The sequence below is a fragment of the Lissotriton helveticus genome, chromosome 7 (assembly GCF_964261635.1).
Source record: "Lissotriton helveticus chromosome 7, aLisHel1.1, whole genome shotgun sequence".
NCBI lineage: Eukaryota > Metazoa > Chordata > Amphibia > Caudata > Salamandridae > Lissotriton > Lissotriton helveticus.
In genome coordinates this window covers 622,249,826-622,269,638 of record NC_136068.1, presented here as the reverse complement: position 1 = coordinate 622,269,638, position 19,813 = coordinate 622,249,826, and the positions used below count along the sequence as shown (strand labels likewise).

General features: G+C 43.9%; 1 protein-coding gene across 3 annotated transcripts in view; it reads left to right on the top strand.

Moving 5' to 3' along the window:
* The window catches only part of RUSF1 (RUS family member 1), a 216,880-nt gene that overhangs the window by 171,562 nt on the left and 25,505 nt on the right, over positions 1 to 19,813 (top strand). For all 3 annotated transcript variants that reach the window (XM_078652830.1, XM_078652831.1, XM_078652829.1), the window contains exons 11-13: positions 5,885 to 5,942; positions 6,617 to 6,687; positions 6,981 to 7,139. In XM_078652830.1, the coding sequence (XP_078508956.1) occupies positions 5,885 to 5,942; positions 6,617 to 6,687; positions 6,981 to 7,139 (288 nt within the window). The remainder of the gene's footprint in view (positions 1 to 5,884; positions 5,943 to 6,616; positions 6,688 to 6,980; positions 7,140 to 19,813) is intronic.

Genomic DNA, 19,813 nt, shown 5'->3' with positions numbered 1-19,813 from the left:
TAACAACTTTATTCTGCGGACAAGACACACCTCCTAATTAAAAACCAGAAAAGTGCATAAATGGCAGTAACAGATATCTGCCTATAGATGGGCCAATATGTTTCTGCCTGACGGGTGTTAAATCCCTTGGCATTCATCAGGGCCTCTGCTCTTATGATAGTTGCACTCCTAGTAGTGAGATGAAAGAATCACCACCATCACCAAAGAAATAAAGTAAAATGCAAATAAAAAATGGTTAGATACGGTACAACCTGTAGTAACCATGGACTTTCACCCTCCGACTCACTTTGGCTACAGTGAATCCTGCGAATGAAAGCATTAAATTGTTAACATTATGTTTGGGTGACACATGCTGCATAGGAGACTGACACATCTAAATGGAATACAGTTTCTTTCTTATTTCTTTTGGCCACCTAAGTTCACTCTGCTGTGACACTTTCATCTCTTCTCCTGTTCCTAATCATTTCCAGAATCTTAGCAAACCCACTTGTACCTGGACATCCCACAATGTCACATCTAGCTCTAATCTAATTGACTGTAACATTGATGAGCTAGGTAATGACAGCAGTGCTTTTAAACATTTGTCTTCCTCGCTGTTCCAAGTACTTTTCCCTCCTAAGCATAAGATTTCTGCACTGTACTGCATTTGTGGGGATCATTGCATTGAAGGCCTTCGGCAGTGGTCTATGGGACATGTCACCATAGCTACGATTGAAGTTTTTCAACCCGCAAACTGAAGCTAGGGCTGTAACTTTCTGGGCCTCCAGATGCGTAGTACATTTTAGAGACTTGTCAAACCATATTCCAAGGTATTTACACTTGTTAACAGTCTCTAACTTTGTTTGCCCCAAAGACCAACTATACTTTTGATTTCTCTTCCCAAAGCACAGAATTTTTGTTTTATCCATATTCACTGTAAGGAGTTTAGATACACAGTATGTGTTGAACGCATTTAGCTTTCTTTGCAGTCCCAACTCAGTTTGGTCACATATTACTAAGTCATTCGCGTACAATAAACAGGATAAATGCTTCCCATTTACTTTTGGACTTGTGCTGCTATCGGTCACCAGGGAAGATGGTAGGTCTGCGAGAAAGATTGAAAAAAGAAGTGGGGCTAATATGCAACCCTGTCTGAGGCCATTGTTTATGGCTATTTCTGGAGTCAAACCCCCTATTGTATCTTTAATGACCTGTGCCCAGTTCTGTCTATGCAACTCTTGAATTATTGCTAGGAGATCCTCTGGAATATTATAACTTCTTAGCGTCTTCCAAAGGCACTCCCTATCCACAAGGTCGAATGCTGCATGGAAATCAACAAAACAGCAGTATAGTCTACCCTGCTGTTCCATGGATTTACGTGCTAATGCCCATAAAGCAAAACAATGATTCATTGTTGAGTGCCCCTCTTTGAAGCCTCCTTGTTCGACCGGTATGATAGAATGTGTATCCACCCAGTCTTTTAATCTGCCCAGTATTGTTTTCGAGAATACTTTCACTCCAATATCTAGCAGAATAATTAATCTAAAATTCATAGGATCATTCCTATTGCCTTTCTGGTGCAGAGGCCTAATAACGACCCCCCTCCAGGATTTTGGGATAATTTCTAAATCTAAAACAGCTAAAAACATCTGAGAGAGAAATTGTGCCCACCAGTCTAGCTGAGTTGTAATTATTACAGAGGGTAGATTATCTGGCCCGTCGACTCGAGTTAAATTTAACTTCCTGATAGTTTCCTTCACTTTTTCTACCGAGAAGGATGGAATTAGCTCTTTTGACTCCCTTCCTTTAAGGAAAACCAAAGGAAATGATAGACGGAGCGTTGACAATACAAGCACTCATCCCCACTCAATTGATCTGGGTTTAATCCATCACCGTTCTTTAGCCCACTCTGCCACCCCAGTTCAGACATGGCCATATGCAAATCAGTCTGACCCTGTGCCTCATGGGAACAGTCCAGTCCGAACTGCCAAGCCATGCCTTCCCTGGACCGGAAACAAACTACCGAGGACCGGTTTATGGCATTCCAGCCGTCTTCAGCCCGGCTTGCTTGAATCCAGTGGCAAAGTGAGCAAGGGACTCACGTCTGAGCATACCCTGCCAACTTTGGTTTTGCTTTGTTTGGTTAAAATCCCCTGTAATAATTTACAGATCATTTCCATATTTATCACACACCGAGTTCATTTCCTCCTTAAACAGACCCATTTCCCTTCATACTCCTCTTGAGAACCACATTGTATGTAAATATTCACTAAAATCCAACGTTCATTTGGCCTTTCAGAGACTAGAAGGGTTATCTCACTAATCAACACCCATTTGCAAGCTGTAGTTATACACTTGCCTTTTTTTGCCATTCTTGTCGAAATAAGCGTCATAATCCCCCCTGATGGTCGACTAAATCTTTTTTTACTAGTTGGTTTATGTTGTTGTACAAATCCTTCGATTGGCGGGGTGTTGTCGCCTAGCCAGGTTTCCTGCAGACAGATAATATCTGCCTGCTCAGAGGCGTATTTTATGCACTCAATCTTTGTTTGTCCTATCAGTCCATTTATATTTCATGAAATTATTTTTGTGCTATGCGACAACCCACTTCCCTAATCAATCTCACTACGACTGCCAGACTCATTCATGCCCCATATGGGTGTACGGGGAGAGGTGTGGCGCCGCGGCCAGGGCGACTTACACTGGACGCTGGGGATCACGATTCGATCCCCGCTCCGGCGGCAGGGGTCTGCCTAGCACCATGCGACTCTGGACAATAGCTCGCTTATTCTTCCCAACGGCCCCCAGCGCCGAGATACCCCTTCGGGGGTGATTCGTGCGCTATACAAGTACTGGATTTACATTTACTTGTGGGGCTTTCTACAGAGCTCCAATTACCCCAGCTATTTCTTAGCCCGGGTTTCTCTGCAACTATATTAATATTAGCTCTTTCCCCACATGCCCCTACTATCATTCTTGCCTGCCTTTTCCCCGTAACTGGTTGGTTTTCTCTATCGAATTCGGTTTCTGTTATTAGTCTTATTCTTTACTTCAATATTACTTTTTCGGCTTTTAAAATTGCTGTTTTTATCAGCCCTGAGTGAACTTCAACTTTTGTAATTTCCATGCCTTTATTATTCAAGTAGAATCCTACCTGTCTCAAGTCTTTTGTCTCAATTTCTTTCAGACTAGGACATTTTGAAAAAGCTAAGAGGAGTTTTGAACGATTAAGAGGTACACACTTTCTTAGCTTTTTCCTCCCCTTCTCTACTTCTGAGGGCTCAAAAGAAATCCATTTTTTCCACTTGATTCTATTCCTGTTGCACCCAAATTTTCCTTTTCCCTTAAATCTTTCTTTACAGTTAGATTTAAAGGGCTTTTTGGGGTTTTCCTCCCCCTCCCTGATCTTTGGGCAAACCTTCTCCTTCTGCTCGTTTTCCCACTTTCCCATCTTTTTCACTTCGCTTTCCACTTTAGAAGAGAATTTTGTATGGACCCTTTTCCCCCTAGTTGCCACCTGACTCTTACTTTGGGGACTCTCTATCACCCTTTTTAACCTACTGGTAAGTAGGGGAGTCACTCTTTCAGGAGATATTTCATAGGGATTCACTCCCTTTTTCCCACCTTTGTTTCCCTCTTTGGTAAACTTGGCTTTTTAAATGAAACTTTGTGCTAGATCCCCTATACCAGGGGTGTTCCCCCCCCGTCTCCTGATTAACATTGGGCATCTGGAGATATACACATCAGGACCATTGTTCATTTGCCCTGGTTCCCCATCACCTTCTTGGGTAGGAATGTCAGTCTAACCACAGATGGAGTTAAACCACTAATGCCTTGTAGTTCTCTTACAATTTGTTTTAAGTAAACTTCCTGGGAGTTTAATGTTTTATTATTGGATAATGTAACTTCTAGCAGGCCTTGCAGGGTTTTTTTGCATCAATACCATTATGTCTAGGATTGAAGCTGAAGATGTTGGTGAGATGTCCAGACCCAACGTACTATTACGCTCAAATTCTCCTATGCCTTTGGGACCTTGGACTAACGATTGTCCCATGCTTTCCTCTAGCCTAGACCTTAATTCCGAGTCCATAATATCTTTCTGGGCTTGCAGGACTCTTGAGGTATTGACTTCGTATTCTTCTTCAGCGGCACAGGACGTAGAGAATATCCTGGGGGACGAAGAAAGTCTTGGCTCCAGATTCATGTTAATTTGGCTAACGCAACTTTGTTCCACCAGAGATTCTTCTATACTTGAAACACAATGTACGTCAAATTCTTGAGTCATAGACCGAACCATATCCTGAGCTTGTATTTTTTCGGGTGTTGGAATCTTCTTAAAATTTTTGTTTACCTACAAAGTCTTTGATCGATTTTGACACAAAACTTACCCCTTTTCCACTACCTTGCAATTTATCAAGTGTCCATTACTTCTTAGAAGTCTCACTTTGCACATTCTCATCCCGGCCGACCATACTTTCTACAGGTGACATGTTTTGTTCCCTCACTTCATTGTTCAAAATAGGGAGGTCTTTTCTCACTTTACTTGTTTTTGACTTCTTTGGAGCCATTTGGCATTCACTTCTACTGTATCAAGAATGTACACCGTAGAGGTAAAACAGGTGTAAATGCGTGGATCAAACGATGATTATGAACGCGGTAAGTATATTAGTCAAATTAAGTCCAGCCTATTAATACTCCGCCACTTTATTCACATTAAATCCTTAGTTCCTGCAGTGATTATGGGCAGAGATTACCCCCTCCGCTATGTCACAGTCCGAAACAATTCACCAGTGATTAATACAGTGTTGATAAATTCACATTAGTGAGGCACTTATCTCTCCAAAGTCACTTACCTCTGCTCTGTGTGGTCAGTCAGGCTTGCCGTAATAGCAATTTTCACTGTCCTCCCCCCAGAGCATTAGATATGAATAGCTAGAGCAATAGATTCCGATGCTGCAGCCTCCCATCGTTTTTCTCTTCGCGACCTTCGCTCCCGCGTCCGCGTCCAGGCCCGGAAGTGAATGCGTGTGGCGTTGAGCGTTGTACGGCAGCCGACGCCACAACACAAGTAGAGTACTCGCACTTAATCGTCTAATACAACAAGGTTGTTTTTGGCTAATTCGCTCTTACTAGTGACTACCTGGGCATTTGTTAGCCCTATGACTTGAATTGGAATGGAGTAGCAGTTTGAATCCATTACACAGATTGTGATGACGATGATTTTGCTGATTTCGCATATTTCTGAATTTTGCGCTTGAGCCTTGAAAGTCGTATAACAACGAAACACGTGTCGGCTGTTCATTTTGCTCAATCTACGTGTCAACAATTTGTAAAGTGATCCACCTATGATCAAGATTGGGCTATACCTACTGCTCTCCGTTTGGAAATAAACGGTTTACTGACTGTTTGCCAGTCAGTAAACCGTCTCTGCTCTGCTGTTTGAATTTCTACTATACAAATACCATCTACATACATACAAATCCTCTGCTATCCTCTTGGAGCACAGGCAAGCACTGTGATCTTTCTGAGTACAAGGCATAGGTTGGCTTCCTGGGCTTCGTCCTTACTTTGTATTACATACCACTCTTCCCTCTACTGCAACAAAGGAGGATACCACAGTTCTCCATGTTCTCCCTCATATAATCCCTAACATACATCATTTTCTGTTACACTGTATTTCATGTTTGCCATTGCTTTGAAATAGCATTAACATTTTAGAGCACATTCATTGCCCAGTGCTTCAGATTTGTCCACACAGAATAGAAGAACTCAATGAATCCCCTGACAAAAGGCGGGTTAATGTTTTGGAAATGTTCACCCAATTGTGGGGTCCAATCTGCTGCAGTGTTTGTATCCAGTGATTGGTTGCTGCTAAACTACACTCCTTTTCTTTATTCTCATTTAGTGTTGTACCGAAGGCTTAGTGTAAAACTGGGCGCTCCGCTACACATGCTTGTGACAAGGTGAGTGAGCTGTGGGTTGCTGTATTCTAGAAGAGTAGACATAGTTGTAGATCCTTTGGCATTGGGTACTAGATGGACTGAGTGCTGCGACAATGTGTTCTGCATTATTTGGAAAACTTCCCAGTTTGACTTAAGAAGAGTAGTGAGAGATTTCTTCTGCAACCATTCGATTAAGGTTATTAAACACTCTCTAGTCTAGTGCCTATCATCAAACGGTTAGAATAGATCTATGATAAGTTCTTTTATTGTTTGTTATTCGCTTTTGGATATTTGTAAATAACCTTCCATTGCTGCAATTTTAAGGTCTGCAGTCTTTGGTTATCAATGATTAGCATTCAGCTTGGTGAACCCTTTTAGTCTCTGAGTTCAGTAGGGCGGGACTATACATGTGGATTGGCAATACCAAAATGCCCCTTCGTTGTCACATTTCAAAAGTGTAAACTGATTAGAGGGTCTTTCTAAGATTTTGATATGGGGCGGTTGATGGTGATTTCGGCTTTGGTTGCTCACACCTCTCCACTATGCACTTGTTATGAAAAAGGATTCTGTAACACTTGTAAACGTTTTTCGAGGGCTGGCCTAAAATGTCATTGAAATACTGTAGAGCGGAGTGGGTTTATCATGGTGACTCCATAACATCTGTCCACCCACATCCCTCTTTCTCTTTGTACTAGAACATCGGACCTGGAAAGGGCTCAAGATAGGAACAAGAAAAATTATCTTCTGACCTGGAATCGAGATGCAGGTAAGATTCTAAGTTAAAACTGCAAAAGATTGCTGTTGAGACAGCATGGATGCAATTCTGGGGTTATATTTGATTGTGTATATGACTTTCTGGATGTGTAGTGCTAAATTGGGGTCTGGCTGCTGTTGGCACTGTGGTCCGTGCCAGTAGTGGTTAGATGTGGGAGGCTTGCGGTGAGGAGAATGGATGAGATCATTACTAGAGCATGCATCAAGCTGGAAGAGACCAGCATGCTGTAAGAATGACAGGCTGTCCACTCTTTGCATTGGCTTTTTCCCCTTTTATCTTTCCAGAGACTGCCGCTGTTGCCCTCCATGAAGTGGCTGGGACTCTGGATATGATCCAGGCGTGTGTGCATGTGGAGCTTCTGAACACAGTTCTCCACAGTGAACTTGGGCAGTACAGAGTGCAAGTCAGCACACTCAAAGCAATACAAAATAAAGCCTTTGAAGGTAAGCCATGGCATTATATGTGTAAGAAAAAATAGCGGACCCGGGCAAGAGTGACAGAGGAAGGGTCTATTATGTGGGACAAGACATGAGGCTAGACAGAAGAAATACAAGTAAGATTTATTCTGGTTGTGTCACTGAGAGACACACACGTACATGCACCATAACACCCTCAACACTCAATAAATACACCCATTAGGCACCACACAATTCACTAATAACCCTCATCCACCATGCACACTTCCATTATTATACACTCTGCCCGCATTTCTCTGCTCAAGCCAGTGATAGGTAAGAGTCTTCCTGCACTTTTGCTTCTACAGAATATAGGTCTATTAGAATTATAATTGGTAGTGGTCTTAATAGTATTACTCTTTTTAGGTTTTGTTTTTCACTTAGCTGCATAGGACTCACACAGACACACCGAAGAAACTCGAAGTAGCTGTTTGTCTACTGCAGGCTGTCTGATGCTCAGGCGTGCCTTCATGCCTCTGCGGCTCTCTGTACATTCTTGTCAGCAACAATTGGCCTTCTGGTTGATACACTCTTTCTCATGTACCCTTCAACCAAAGGCCTATGAGGCAGGTGTCTTCTAAACTGATTGGCCAAAGCTTATGGTACAAACTCTGAACCATCCGGTGGAATTTTTAAATAAAAATGCGGTTTAAAGCACATGTAACCAAGACCATATAGTTTAATTAATTATATTTATAAATTGAGTGCCTTGATAAATGTAGCCCAGTTGTCTTTAGTTTACCAAATAGGCAAATAATGTTTGTAATGCCCAGTATTGAATGGTGTATTTTTAGTCTGAGTTGACGAAGGTAGTCAAGCATCCATAATATTTTTGAAGCTGCCTGCAAACCAACCTGTTTGTAACCACTAAGGTCTGGAGTACAACGATTGTTGTCGCCCAGACACTACAATTACAGCTTTTTTTATTGGTGTAGTGCTAGAATGTTTTACATCAGTCTGATAAGATAATATATTACGGCGTTGTAGTATTGTTGTATTTTTGATTTTAACAATTTGTGACCATTTACACTTGTTAGAAGAACGATTTGTTTTAAATAATAGCCTTCATGAAATCCACATGATAACTGGAAGCGCTCAATCCATTTCTTATTTTTATTATTCAGCTCTCGAAAGTGTGCTCGCTTCCTTAAGGAACCACAAGAGTAATTGACCACAATTCATCATCATTTCTGTTATATCAAGTTGTCAAATCAAATTGTTTATTATGTTTTGGCTCTCGACCGAGGGCCACATAAAATGTACTAAGATACAAGCAATATAATGCATTATACAAACAAAGTCTGCCCTAAAAATACCTGAATTGAATACAAGCTAACATACACAACAGAACTGAGAAAATTGACAAGCCAAAAAGCATCTCCATGGATTATTAATAAATAGCTAAAAAACCTTTAAAAAATTTAAAAATGTGGAAGCAGAACATTTCATTGGGGGGACAATAAAGTGCATGAACAAAATCATTCAAAGTGAGAATGCCCAGACGGAGACAAATAACTTTTAACCATCTAGTGCGCAATTTACATAGCGCCGGGCAAATCAGTAAAACATGCATACAGTCCTGAGTATTCAAATTACATAGATTGCACAAAGAGGAGGTGCCATACCATTTAGATAACAAAAGATTTAATGGTATTAGGTCATAGCGTAGCAGGAACCAAAATCTACGAATACCGTGAGGAAGGGACCAACGCACATAAAATTGTGGCTGCTTCATCAGATAAGTGTCGAAAAGGATATCTGCATTCCTTTTTCCACGAATTAACTTTTTATCCGATTGAAAGCAAAGGTCCCAAGAGGCTGCTTTTAAAACAAGTTTTAACTGTAAAGGGGAATACACAAAAAGAGTGGTTTCATCTAATTTTAAAAGAGTTACGGCTTTTCTAAAATTACGAACCAGTTGAGAAAACTCTTTGAAATTACCCAATAATTCACTTTTGAGGAGAGCTCTCAATGTCCCGACTTCTGCTCTCGCAAGACAGGCCACCCATCTTACTAGGGCACATAATCCCTGTACCCAACTGCTCCTTAGACCATAGTCAAGCCTGCAGGCAGACAGAGAGCAAGCAGTATTTAAGGAAGAGAGCGATCTTAAGAGTTTCCCCTCAATCTTATGGCAAAAGTCCCACTTTTTCACCTCTATTAACTCAATACCATAGAGAATTGTTGCGGGGATTTTTGATCTGTACACTTCCAATAGAATCGGAAAGTGCCGTTTCCCCGTTGCATGATATAATGAGTTTAAACCTTTGCCATGGGCTAGAGCTTTACGAGAGCAATGCTCTATATGCAGCTTCTCACTCAAATTAGCCGTAACGATTTTCCCCCAAAAAATATAAGACTTTACAACCTCCAATTTTTGCCCCCGATAAACCAACCAAAATCTGCCGCTCGACACCTCTTCTTGCCTACTATACACATGACTTTACTTTTGGTTATGTTAATCTTCATGCAATGAGCCACAGCATAACTATGGAGAGCATGCAGCCGATTTGAGAGTCCTTTGGGAGTTAAATCAAGAATAAGAACATCATCGGCATACATCAAACAAGATATTGGGGTCCCCCCCACCAGTGGGGCGATGCCCTCTGTGGCAGATAAAGCGGCGGGCAGGTCAGCCGTATATAAGGAGAACAAGAGGGGGGCTAATAAACATCCTTGTTTAAGGCCATTACCCGATGGAATTGGGTCAGATAGCCCCCCTTCACCCCCGAGCAGGACCCTACACCAAGTCTCTGTATGGAGAGCCCGCACCAACTCCAACAGATGAGACGGAAGACCAAGCGCAGCCAATTTTCTCCACAGGATTCCACGGTCCACTTTGTCGAATGCCGTGGAGAAATCTATAAAAGCTGCATACACTGCCCCCCGCCTCACCTGTACATATTTATCCGTGACCACATGAAGAGCGGTAAGATTATCCAGCGTTCCGTGGTTCCTGCGGAAGCCAGTCTGTTCAAGCGGCAGGATATTATTTTCCTCAACCCAAGCGGAAAGGGATACTAAAAGACATTTCGCAAAAACCTTTCCGATTGAATCGAGGAGAGCAATCAAACGGTAATTACTTGGGCAATCCCTAGCTCCCTTCTTAAAAATGGGGACCAGGATACTCCCCCTCCAAGAGGCGGGTACCGTTCTAGACATAAAGCAAGCTTTATACAAGGGGTACAGAATTTTACTCCACCTTACAGGATCCTGTTTGAGCACCGTCATGGGGAGTTCATCTGGGCCCATTGCCCCGGAGACACGCATATTTTTTATGGCCATCTCAATTTCCTTTTCAGAAGGATTGTTCATAAAGCCATCTGCAGTCAAACCGATAGTGATATCATCACCTATAATATCATCAAAGGCGATAATGTCAGAAGAACAATTCCCTGCATAAAGGTCCCGGATATAAATGGACCATACCTCTTCCGCTATAGGGATAGGGGAGGGGCTCAATCTAGACCCACACCCCTTACCAATTATTGCCCAAAAATCTCTAATCCTACCGTGAGCAACAGATTCCCTTAAGTCAATCCAGACTTTGTCTTCCTTGCCCTTTTTTAGTTTTGACTTAAGTCTGCTTCTCTTTCTTTTTAGCCTGGAGATCTCTTTTCCACGTTCCGTACCTCGATCTAGATATTGTTCCCGGACTAAATTGTTGATTTCTTTATTTAAGATACACAATGTACTAGGAACTGCAACCCCTCTTCTCGATCTTGAAGATTTATTAGCACAAGAAATAATGTTCCGCAAAAATTCTTCAAAGAATACTATTTCATTTCCACGCCACTCATTTAAAACTAAAAGGGTATCGGATAGAAAGTCCTGCACCCCATTAATGGCTGATGAACTCCAAAAGCACCTTCCCGATGAAACATGAAAGGCAGGATCACTGCCTATAAGGGACCACGGTGCAGTAGGCAGGGAATTTAAGGAAATAGTTACAAATAGTATAGTATGATCACTCAGAGGGGTAGGTATAGTCTTAAGGTCAAGAATAAATGGAAACAGGCCATAGTCAGCAATGACATAGTCTAAGATGGAAGACCCAAAGGGAGACTTGTGAGTGAATTTTGCAGGGACGTCCGACGGGAATCTCCCATTTAGTATAAGCCCATCGACAGCCAATAATTCTTTTAACAGGATCTTCCCTCTTTTATTTGTCACTGACTTTTCAGGAAAGAGAGCTTGAGGAACAAAATACGCCTCTTCCTTGGACTTATTCCTAAAGAGCTCCAAACTAACGTTGGAAATCTTACAATTCAGATCGCCCACAATCATCACTTCCGGGGGAAGTGGAACATTTTTAATTTGGTCTACATAACGAAATACCTGCTTCATTAACACATTAAAACGCTCTTCTGGAGGAATATACACATTTAAAATCACGATGGGCGCTTTTATGCCAACATTAAACAGGTTTTCAATAGTTATAGCATGGAAAAGTTTACTGGAATCAATATAATGGGAGAATCTCCATTGGAATTTATTAGATAATAAACAGGCGATTCCCCCCCTAGCGTGCCCTTTCTTGGAAGGGGCAGCAGGCACTTCCAAGACATAATAGTCCTTAGAAACATTCAACATATTGACACACCAAGTTTCCTGTAAACAAATCACATTAGCTCCTAACGAAAAAAGGAGTCCAAATTTCTCTGGGCTGCTATGAATCCCTGACGCGTTCCAGGAAATAATTTTCAGCGAGGTGTTAAAGATGCTGAAACAATCTGGGGTTATCTTTAGTTTTTGTAGTTAAGGCACTATGCAGCCAGTTCCACCGATCATTATCCTCTGTAAGAGAGGCAGTCTGCGTTAGCAGAAGTGGCTTTACTTGCAGGACCGAGCGTTTTCCCTTAGAGACCCGAATCTTCAAATCCTCAAGGGAAGAGGCTACCCCCTTAATCTTATCTCTTCCTAGTACCTCCCCAGAGGAATGATTAATATTTCCCAGGTTACAGATCGGGAGAATATCAATACCTGTACGTTGGAAGAACTCAGCTTGCTGCAATATCAGGTCTACAATAATAGGTGAATAAAATTTAACCCTTATACTAGAGACCTTGACTTCCCCAAACAGGGTGACCAACTCAATGTCCCTAGTTTGGATATGGTGGAGACTTTCACTCTCACTGAAGCGCTTAAGTAGCCAAGCTCTGTTTAGGGGAAGGTCCACATCAAATAGAGGAAGAAAGTCTAAAACAAGAGTGTCCACGGGAGCTTTTAATGTTATTTGGGGGCGATCCGCTATAAGGCCATCATCCGTCTCTAGAACTATAGAGAAAGGAGGAGCCAAGGGGTTTAGAAGGCCAGATGGACAATAATTTGGATCTCCACTCGCAGGCGGTAGAGTCTGACGTGGAGAATGACCCCCTATTTGTGACAAAACTTTCAGAGATGTTGATGGACACGGAACACTATCACTTTTTAAAGGTGAAGAAATGATGGAGTTCCACTCAGCATCCGCCTTTGCGGATAATGAGCAGGATTCCAAGGCCACTACTTCATTCTCCACTTCGGCCGAACAATTTTGGAAAATTATTCGACGCTGCCTTTTCTTCCTATACTTTCGAATTGGTTTCTTTTTATTCCCTTTATTGTTTCCATGTTTAGCCATTTTTACCTTTACCTTTTGTTTAGTGTCAATCGCGTCTTTTCTATTCTCAGACGTAAAGATGGGAAAAAGATCTTGAACCCCTTTAAACCCAGAGATGGATTTATTTTCTTCCTCAATCTCTAAAACTGAGTTCTTAATACAATTTGGTGCTGCAGTTAAGGGGATAGCTACAGTGTGCATTTGCAAAGATGCCGCCACATCCTTCGTGTTAGCGACTTCTAAAGGGGCATTTATTTCTCCCACAGGCTGACTATGTTGAGTCATAGGAGAAAAAACACCTCTCGTATCAGATGATTTTTGTAACAGAGCCTTCAAGATTTGGGTAACTGAATCCAAGATGCAATCTGAGCTGCCAACAAATTTCCCCAATAGGGCTAAAATCGAGGATAATAATTGTTCCAAGGCAATCATGGATTCAGAAATAGGTTTTTCACACGCCTCCTGAGGATGGCATATACCCGATAGATTAAGACCCAAAGACCCAGAAGCATCTAACAAGTTAGACGTGTCCTGACCATTTAAAGAGGGGGTACTACTATACAGCATAAGCCCAGAAGGAGTCACACCCCCCGACAATCTAATAGGGGCCTGACTTTCCACTTTAGCTGTATTTACATACCGACCACAGAGTGCGCAGTCGTTCGATAGACATAACGAGCCCCCGCCCGACCTATCATTCTGCGGAGTATGAGACAGCAATCGATGGTTCCTGGGATCCCCTTCAGGTTCAACAAGATCAACCCTACTTTCTCCCTTCCCCTCAGCAAGAACAAGAGGAGAAGACACCACTAGTGCAGATTGTAAGACTGAAGGCTGCACCAAAATGGGCGGGGGAGACGTAGAAGCAGAAGTAAAAACCTCCTGGGCCGTCACACCAGTGGCTTTATTTGAGGACAGATTAGCGATCTTGTGAGTCGGGAAATCCCAGAGATCAAATAGTTGGCATTGACCCTTCAATGGGGGGTTATTTACAGATTTGTTTCTTATGCGAACAGGTTTTGTTTGTGAGGCTAATATGCCTCCAACTTCCCTCCCAGAGCGCAGTTTTTTAGACATCTTTTAAAAAATTAACTCACAAACTAGTGGAACAAAAAATGCTAAACCTCCAGAAGAGTTAATATAAAATAATTAAAATAGTACTCCACAATAAAACAAATAGTCCTGGAGATCCAATAGAGACTGACGACATAAACAGTTCAAGAAGATGGCGGCACAATTTCAATAGGTAACTCTTCCTCTGACCGACCAGCCAATATCAAAAAGTCTCGAGAAAACACAATTAAAATAGCGCAGTCAATGTAAGTAACCGGGCCCAGCCCGGCCTACCTCGGCCACTGAGGGCCACAGAGGGCCCGCCCTTTGCCCGGGCTTAGCCCGGCGTCGCCCGCGCGCGTCCCGCGATGCGGGATCTTCTGGAGTTAATGAAGCCAGGTGAGGGGGGCGTGGCAGGGACTGGTCCTGTCCGTCGAGGCTTCTGGTCAGTGTAGTTTGGTGCAGACCTGCCTTTCACTGGCACACCAAGGCGAGTGTTTCCCGCGAAGCTGCCAAAATGCGCTGCCAGGGATTTTCAAAGAGCGCTGCCAAAGTGCGCTTTTTCAATCAGATGCACTGAGGCGGCTACGGCGCTTTAATTGTTCAGTCCTTCACTCGCTGCAAACTCCCACTCAAAGAAACTGCACACCGGCAACAGGAAAATACTTCTCCACCTCTATGGCGGCTTCTGGAGTTAATGAAGCCAGGTGAGGGGGGCGTGGCAGGGACTGGTCCTGTCCGTCGAGGCTTGTGGTCAGTGTAGTTTGGTGCAGACCTGCCTTTCACTGGCACACCAAGGCGAGTGTTTCCCGCGAAGCGGGAAACGCGAGCTGTAGTTTGAAGATAGCGCTGCCAAAATGCGCTGCCAGGGATTTTCAAAGAGCGCTGCCAAAGTGCGCTTTTTCAATCAGATGCACTGAGGCGGCTACGGCGCTTTAATTGTTCAGTCCTTCACTCGCTGCAAACTCCCACTCAAAGAAACTGCACACCGGCAACAGGAAAATACTTCTCCAACTATCAAGTTGTCGTTAGATTTATCTGGTGCAGGAAACTGTTGAGCGTCTGTCGTGCCTCTAAAGTCTACAGAGAGCTCCAGTGCCAGGAACAACCCGAGCTATCAATTGTCACTCTCACCTCTATGCTGCTGCACTGTGGTAATCGAACGTTATCCCTCCCCAAATTTAACCCCCCCCTAATCTAACACAGTCTACTTTTTGCTATGTATAATGTGTCACTTAGCTGCCTTCGCATGGCGTAACATGTTAATGGAAATCCAAATGTAGCTATCTGTGTGTCTATAGGACTTTGTATATGATTAATCAAAGAGGACTAGCTTAAGTTGACCAAAGTGTTGCAGTACTCTAATTAGTTCTGTCACGGGCACCTTGTTGGTGTATTCATGAAGCCCTCACCCACCAACCTAGTTGGTGGCATGCTTCATCATCGGGCCCACCCAGTGACACCTAGTATGTCCCGGGTGTGCTACGACGCCTGATTACAGCGGAGCTGGTATATTGCTGAGAGTGCAGTGAGTGAGGTTGAGTGAGTTGTGATTTAAAACTGCTTGGTGGTGGTCCCAGTACCCGAGGGTAAATTAAATTTTAATAACTGGGCCGTCACCAGCGGAGGACGACGGCGGGACAACCGGTACAAGGCAGGCACTGACCAGAAAGACTGGTCATCCCCTTACCGCTTCCCTCCAGGAAGCCTTGGCTAATAACCCAAAGCGTATGCATGAGAAGGGAATCCCCCTCTCACATATAGAAAAACGCCTTAGTGAGTGTATCACATAGTCTGTACCACAACACTAAGTCTGTTTTATTTCACCACACCTTTTAAAAAACGGTCCTGAGGAAAGCCAGAATACTCTAAGGCACTGGCTGAAACATGTCGACCATCTGAAGGACGCAGGGGGCAGTAACTCGCCACCCTTACGCGTCCTGTAGCCTTACTTTTAACCGCTGGTGACGGCCCAGTTATTAAAATGTATATGATTAATCATATATAAACCCTCGGGGACTCGGACTAGCTATCTAGTCCTCTCTCTCCCTCTTGTTACACGCATCTATAGGACTTTGCTCATGGCACAATGGCACAATGATTTGAAAACTTCTATCCACTTCTTCTCAGAATATAGTTTTGGTTACACAGTTACTCTATTTCTGTCGACAACCATTATTTACACCACACAGTGCGAGGTCTTTTTTCCAGTATTTCGTTTCTTTTGATATGCAATACAAGGTTACACCCAATGCTATTCTTTTCTATACTCCCTACTTCCATGTTTCATTTAATTTTTTATGCATACATGCAAAAAGGTCCATGATCTGGCAATTACTGCACTTCGCATTTCCTTCTGACGTGCTCCATGTGGCTGTGGCTCCATTAACAGCAGTGTCTAACAGAATGCTTCTTTACCTTTCCTCTTTTACACACACTACTTATTAGGTCTCGCTGAGCCATTGCGTTAGCAATGCTTGCGAGATATAAAGTAAGGGCTTTGAAAAAAAGTGCTCCTAAAATGCGGATTGGGTACAGTGCATGTGAGCACAACCACACGCATTGTGCACAGCTTCCATTTGCCACCAGACACTTTGTGCGCGTGCACCGCCTCTGCTGCCACACGCATTCAGCTCACAAGGCTGCACACCCCCTCACCTCCCATATGCTCACTCGCCAATGTCCCTCCCACCCTTCCTTTGATCTCCGCTTTTCTTTGAACTTTCAGAGCAAGTTCTCACAGGCTCCTCTCCGCCCCCTTCCTTTAATGGCCCTCCCTCTCCCCCAGCACAGAGCGTGCATCGCTTGTTGTTTTCTCCCTGCCTGCTTCTACACAGCCCCTGTTATTGCCTTTCATTCGCTCAGGTGGTCACCCCTCACCGCTTTTCTCGAATACATGTTCTTTTCGGTGAGTGTCCAGCGCTCAGATTCTATAATACTCTGCTTGAACCTGGACCCCTGCTCTGTCCACGGTGTGCTTAAATGCTTGATGTTTTCCCCGGTTTCTAAATTTCTGTGTTGCTACTTATATCAATAACTTTCCTATGCTGGACTTCACTAATTGCTTGTTTGGTTTTTTTGCGCGTTATTTAAGCCACTCCCTTTATTACATTACCCACGCTGCTCGCGTTATCCTTTCAATCCACTTTTTGGAGCTGTACTGTCACTCACATTTTAACAAATTAAGCCCTTATGTGGGGCTGTTAAGGCAGGACGATGGTAGGTGGTATTGCAAGTTATTTCACCCTTCACCCCCTCTCAACTCATTGTAACCTCCTTCAGCGCTTTGCACCCCTTCACACACTCGCACATAGCTGACCATCGCTGCGTGCTCTCTTCAGAGAGGGCAGGTATTGGATGGGCGTGTCTCCTGTTGAGGGGCGTCATTTATTCCAGTTACCTTACACAAGGTCACATTCATTTTTATTGTCCCGGGAATATTAGCTTATTCATCCAGAACTATAGGATGTCGAGCGACTCCGTGACTCGAACCCGATTCCCAGTTCTAAAGTCAGCAGGTCTGGCCATTACACTGCATCCTGGGATAATGGGAGAGGGGCAGACAATGCCACATGGAGGCTCAGCTCGTCAAGGGCTTGAGGTGCCAACAGGACCTCGGGCTGAGCCAGAGCTAGGCCCCACCTCCAGTATTCAGGGAGCTGAGCCGAGCCTGCCAGGACCTCTCTACAGGCCTCTGCTCTGCTCTGCTGATGTGGACATTAAACGAAGAGTGTACTGTAAGGTGACGCCACGAGTCCTCGCTTCCTTCCTGATGGCTCTGCGCACAAGGAGTCTCTTCTCCTTCTCTGTACATCTATCTCCTGTAGTGCCTCGCTCTCTGCACACAGCTGCTTTCTCCTAGCGCTGCATGCTTCTAGCTCTCTAAAGCCTCACTAAAGCTTGACGATGAGTTCAAGCGCAGTGGAAGACCTTTTACAATAGTTGACTAGTTATCTTTCATTTGTTTATTGGTGCATTTGGATTTTAGACAGGTACAGCTAATAAGGTGAAATCTTTGCCCAGATGGTTTTAACGTGAGTAAAAAAGACAACATAGTTTAGTGATATAACAAAATGTGTTGCATTATGCTGCATAGTTTGCCTTTTCTTGTCATATAATTTAGCAGCATACTTTGGTCCATCACTGCCACATAATCCCAGTGGTCCTAGATATAATGTTCTAGTTAGACCACTATTTCTATGTCAGGAGAGTTTAAAAGCTCAGAAATAGACATGCGTGTCGGGGTCTCGTACATGACTTATTTTGCATCTATTTTCTCACATTTCTGTAGTTTTTGTAAATACAGTTGGGTAATTTAGGTGGCTCTTGGACATGTCACAGCAGCTTCTTTTGGCGTCTCAGGTATAATCACCCTTGGATCTCAAGAGGCTAACTCTCGGGTCTCACCGGAGGGTCACTTTATTATCTCACGTGAAGGTTCTTTCAGGATATATTGTGAGGGTCACTTTAAGAGCTAACATGTGGGTTACTTTATTAAATGCTTTAGATTTCACAGGAGGGTCTCCATCAGCCGGCCAATTAATCAGTGTACTGGTACACTGCTTTTTCCCCAGTGGTGATAGATGCAAAGCGGAAGTGTGCCTGGGATTTATTGAGGCTTAACAGCAGTGCAAGGTATAACTCGGACTGGCGGTCAAGGGGGAGCAGGGAGTCTGGAAGCACATGCTTCAGAATATGAGCATAAACTGTGTGCTCCTCAGAGCTGACAACATTTCGCTTATCTGCCCCCTTACCTGCCCCACACACCGCCACACAGCCACACACACAACCACACACACACAGCCACACACACACACAGCCACACACACAACCACACACACACACACACAACCACACACACACATAACCACACATACAGCCACACATACAGCCACACATACAGCCACACATACAGCCACACATACAGCCACACATACAACCACACATACACCCACACACAGCCACACACAAAACCAACCGTCAGTGCACACTTTCACCAAGCACAGACACCATCAGTCATCAGTGCACGCTTTCACCGGGCACAAACACCACCAGCCGTTAGTGCACACTTTCACCGGACACAAACACCACCAGCCGTTAGTGCACGCTCCCACCAGGCAAGCACCACCAGACGTAGGTGCGCGTTTTCCCCAGGCACACGCACACACCCCACCAGCCGTCATTGCATGATTTTACCACTCACACACACCACCAGCCATCAGTGCACGCTTTCACCAGGCACACACACACACACACACCACCAGCCGTCAGTGCACGCTTTCACCAGGCACACACACACCACCAGCCGTCGGTGCACGCTTTTACTAAAAACACACACACACACACACACACACACACGCATTCACACACACACACACACACACACACACACACACACACGCATTCATCAGATACACACACACCAGCCGTCAGTGCACGCATTCATCAGATACACACACACCAGCCGTCAGTGCACGCATTCATCAGGCGCACACACACACCAGCCGTCAGTGCACGCTTTCACCAGGCACACACACACCAGCCGTCAGTGCACGCTTTCACCAGGCACACACACACCAGCCGTCAGTGCACGCTTTCACCAGGCACACACACACCAGCCGTCAGTGCACGCTTTCACCAGGCACACACACACCAGCCGTCAGTGCACGCTTTCACCAGGCACACACACTACCAGCCATCAGTGCACAATTTCTACAGACACACACACACCACCAGCCGTCAGTGCACACATCAATTGTTAACGCATCCACAATTAACTATTGTAACAATATCAGTATGGCACACTTTACTTTTAAACATATTCATTTAAAGCGCAGCATGCCACCATTGCTACAAAAATAAATAAAAACATTTTTGGCCTACAATTTATAGACTTTTGTTGCACTTGGTGTTGCCATATTTAGCAATGCCAATAGCTCAAACGTAATTAATGCAAGACCTATTGCATTGTAAATGCTTGTTTTTCAATAACTTGTGGTTTCATTCCAAT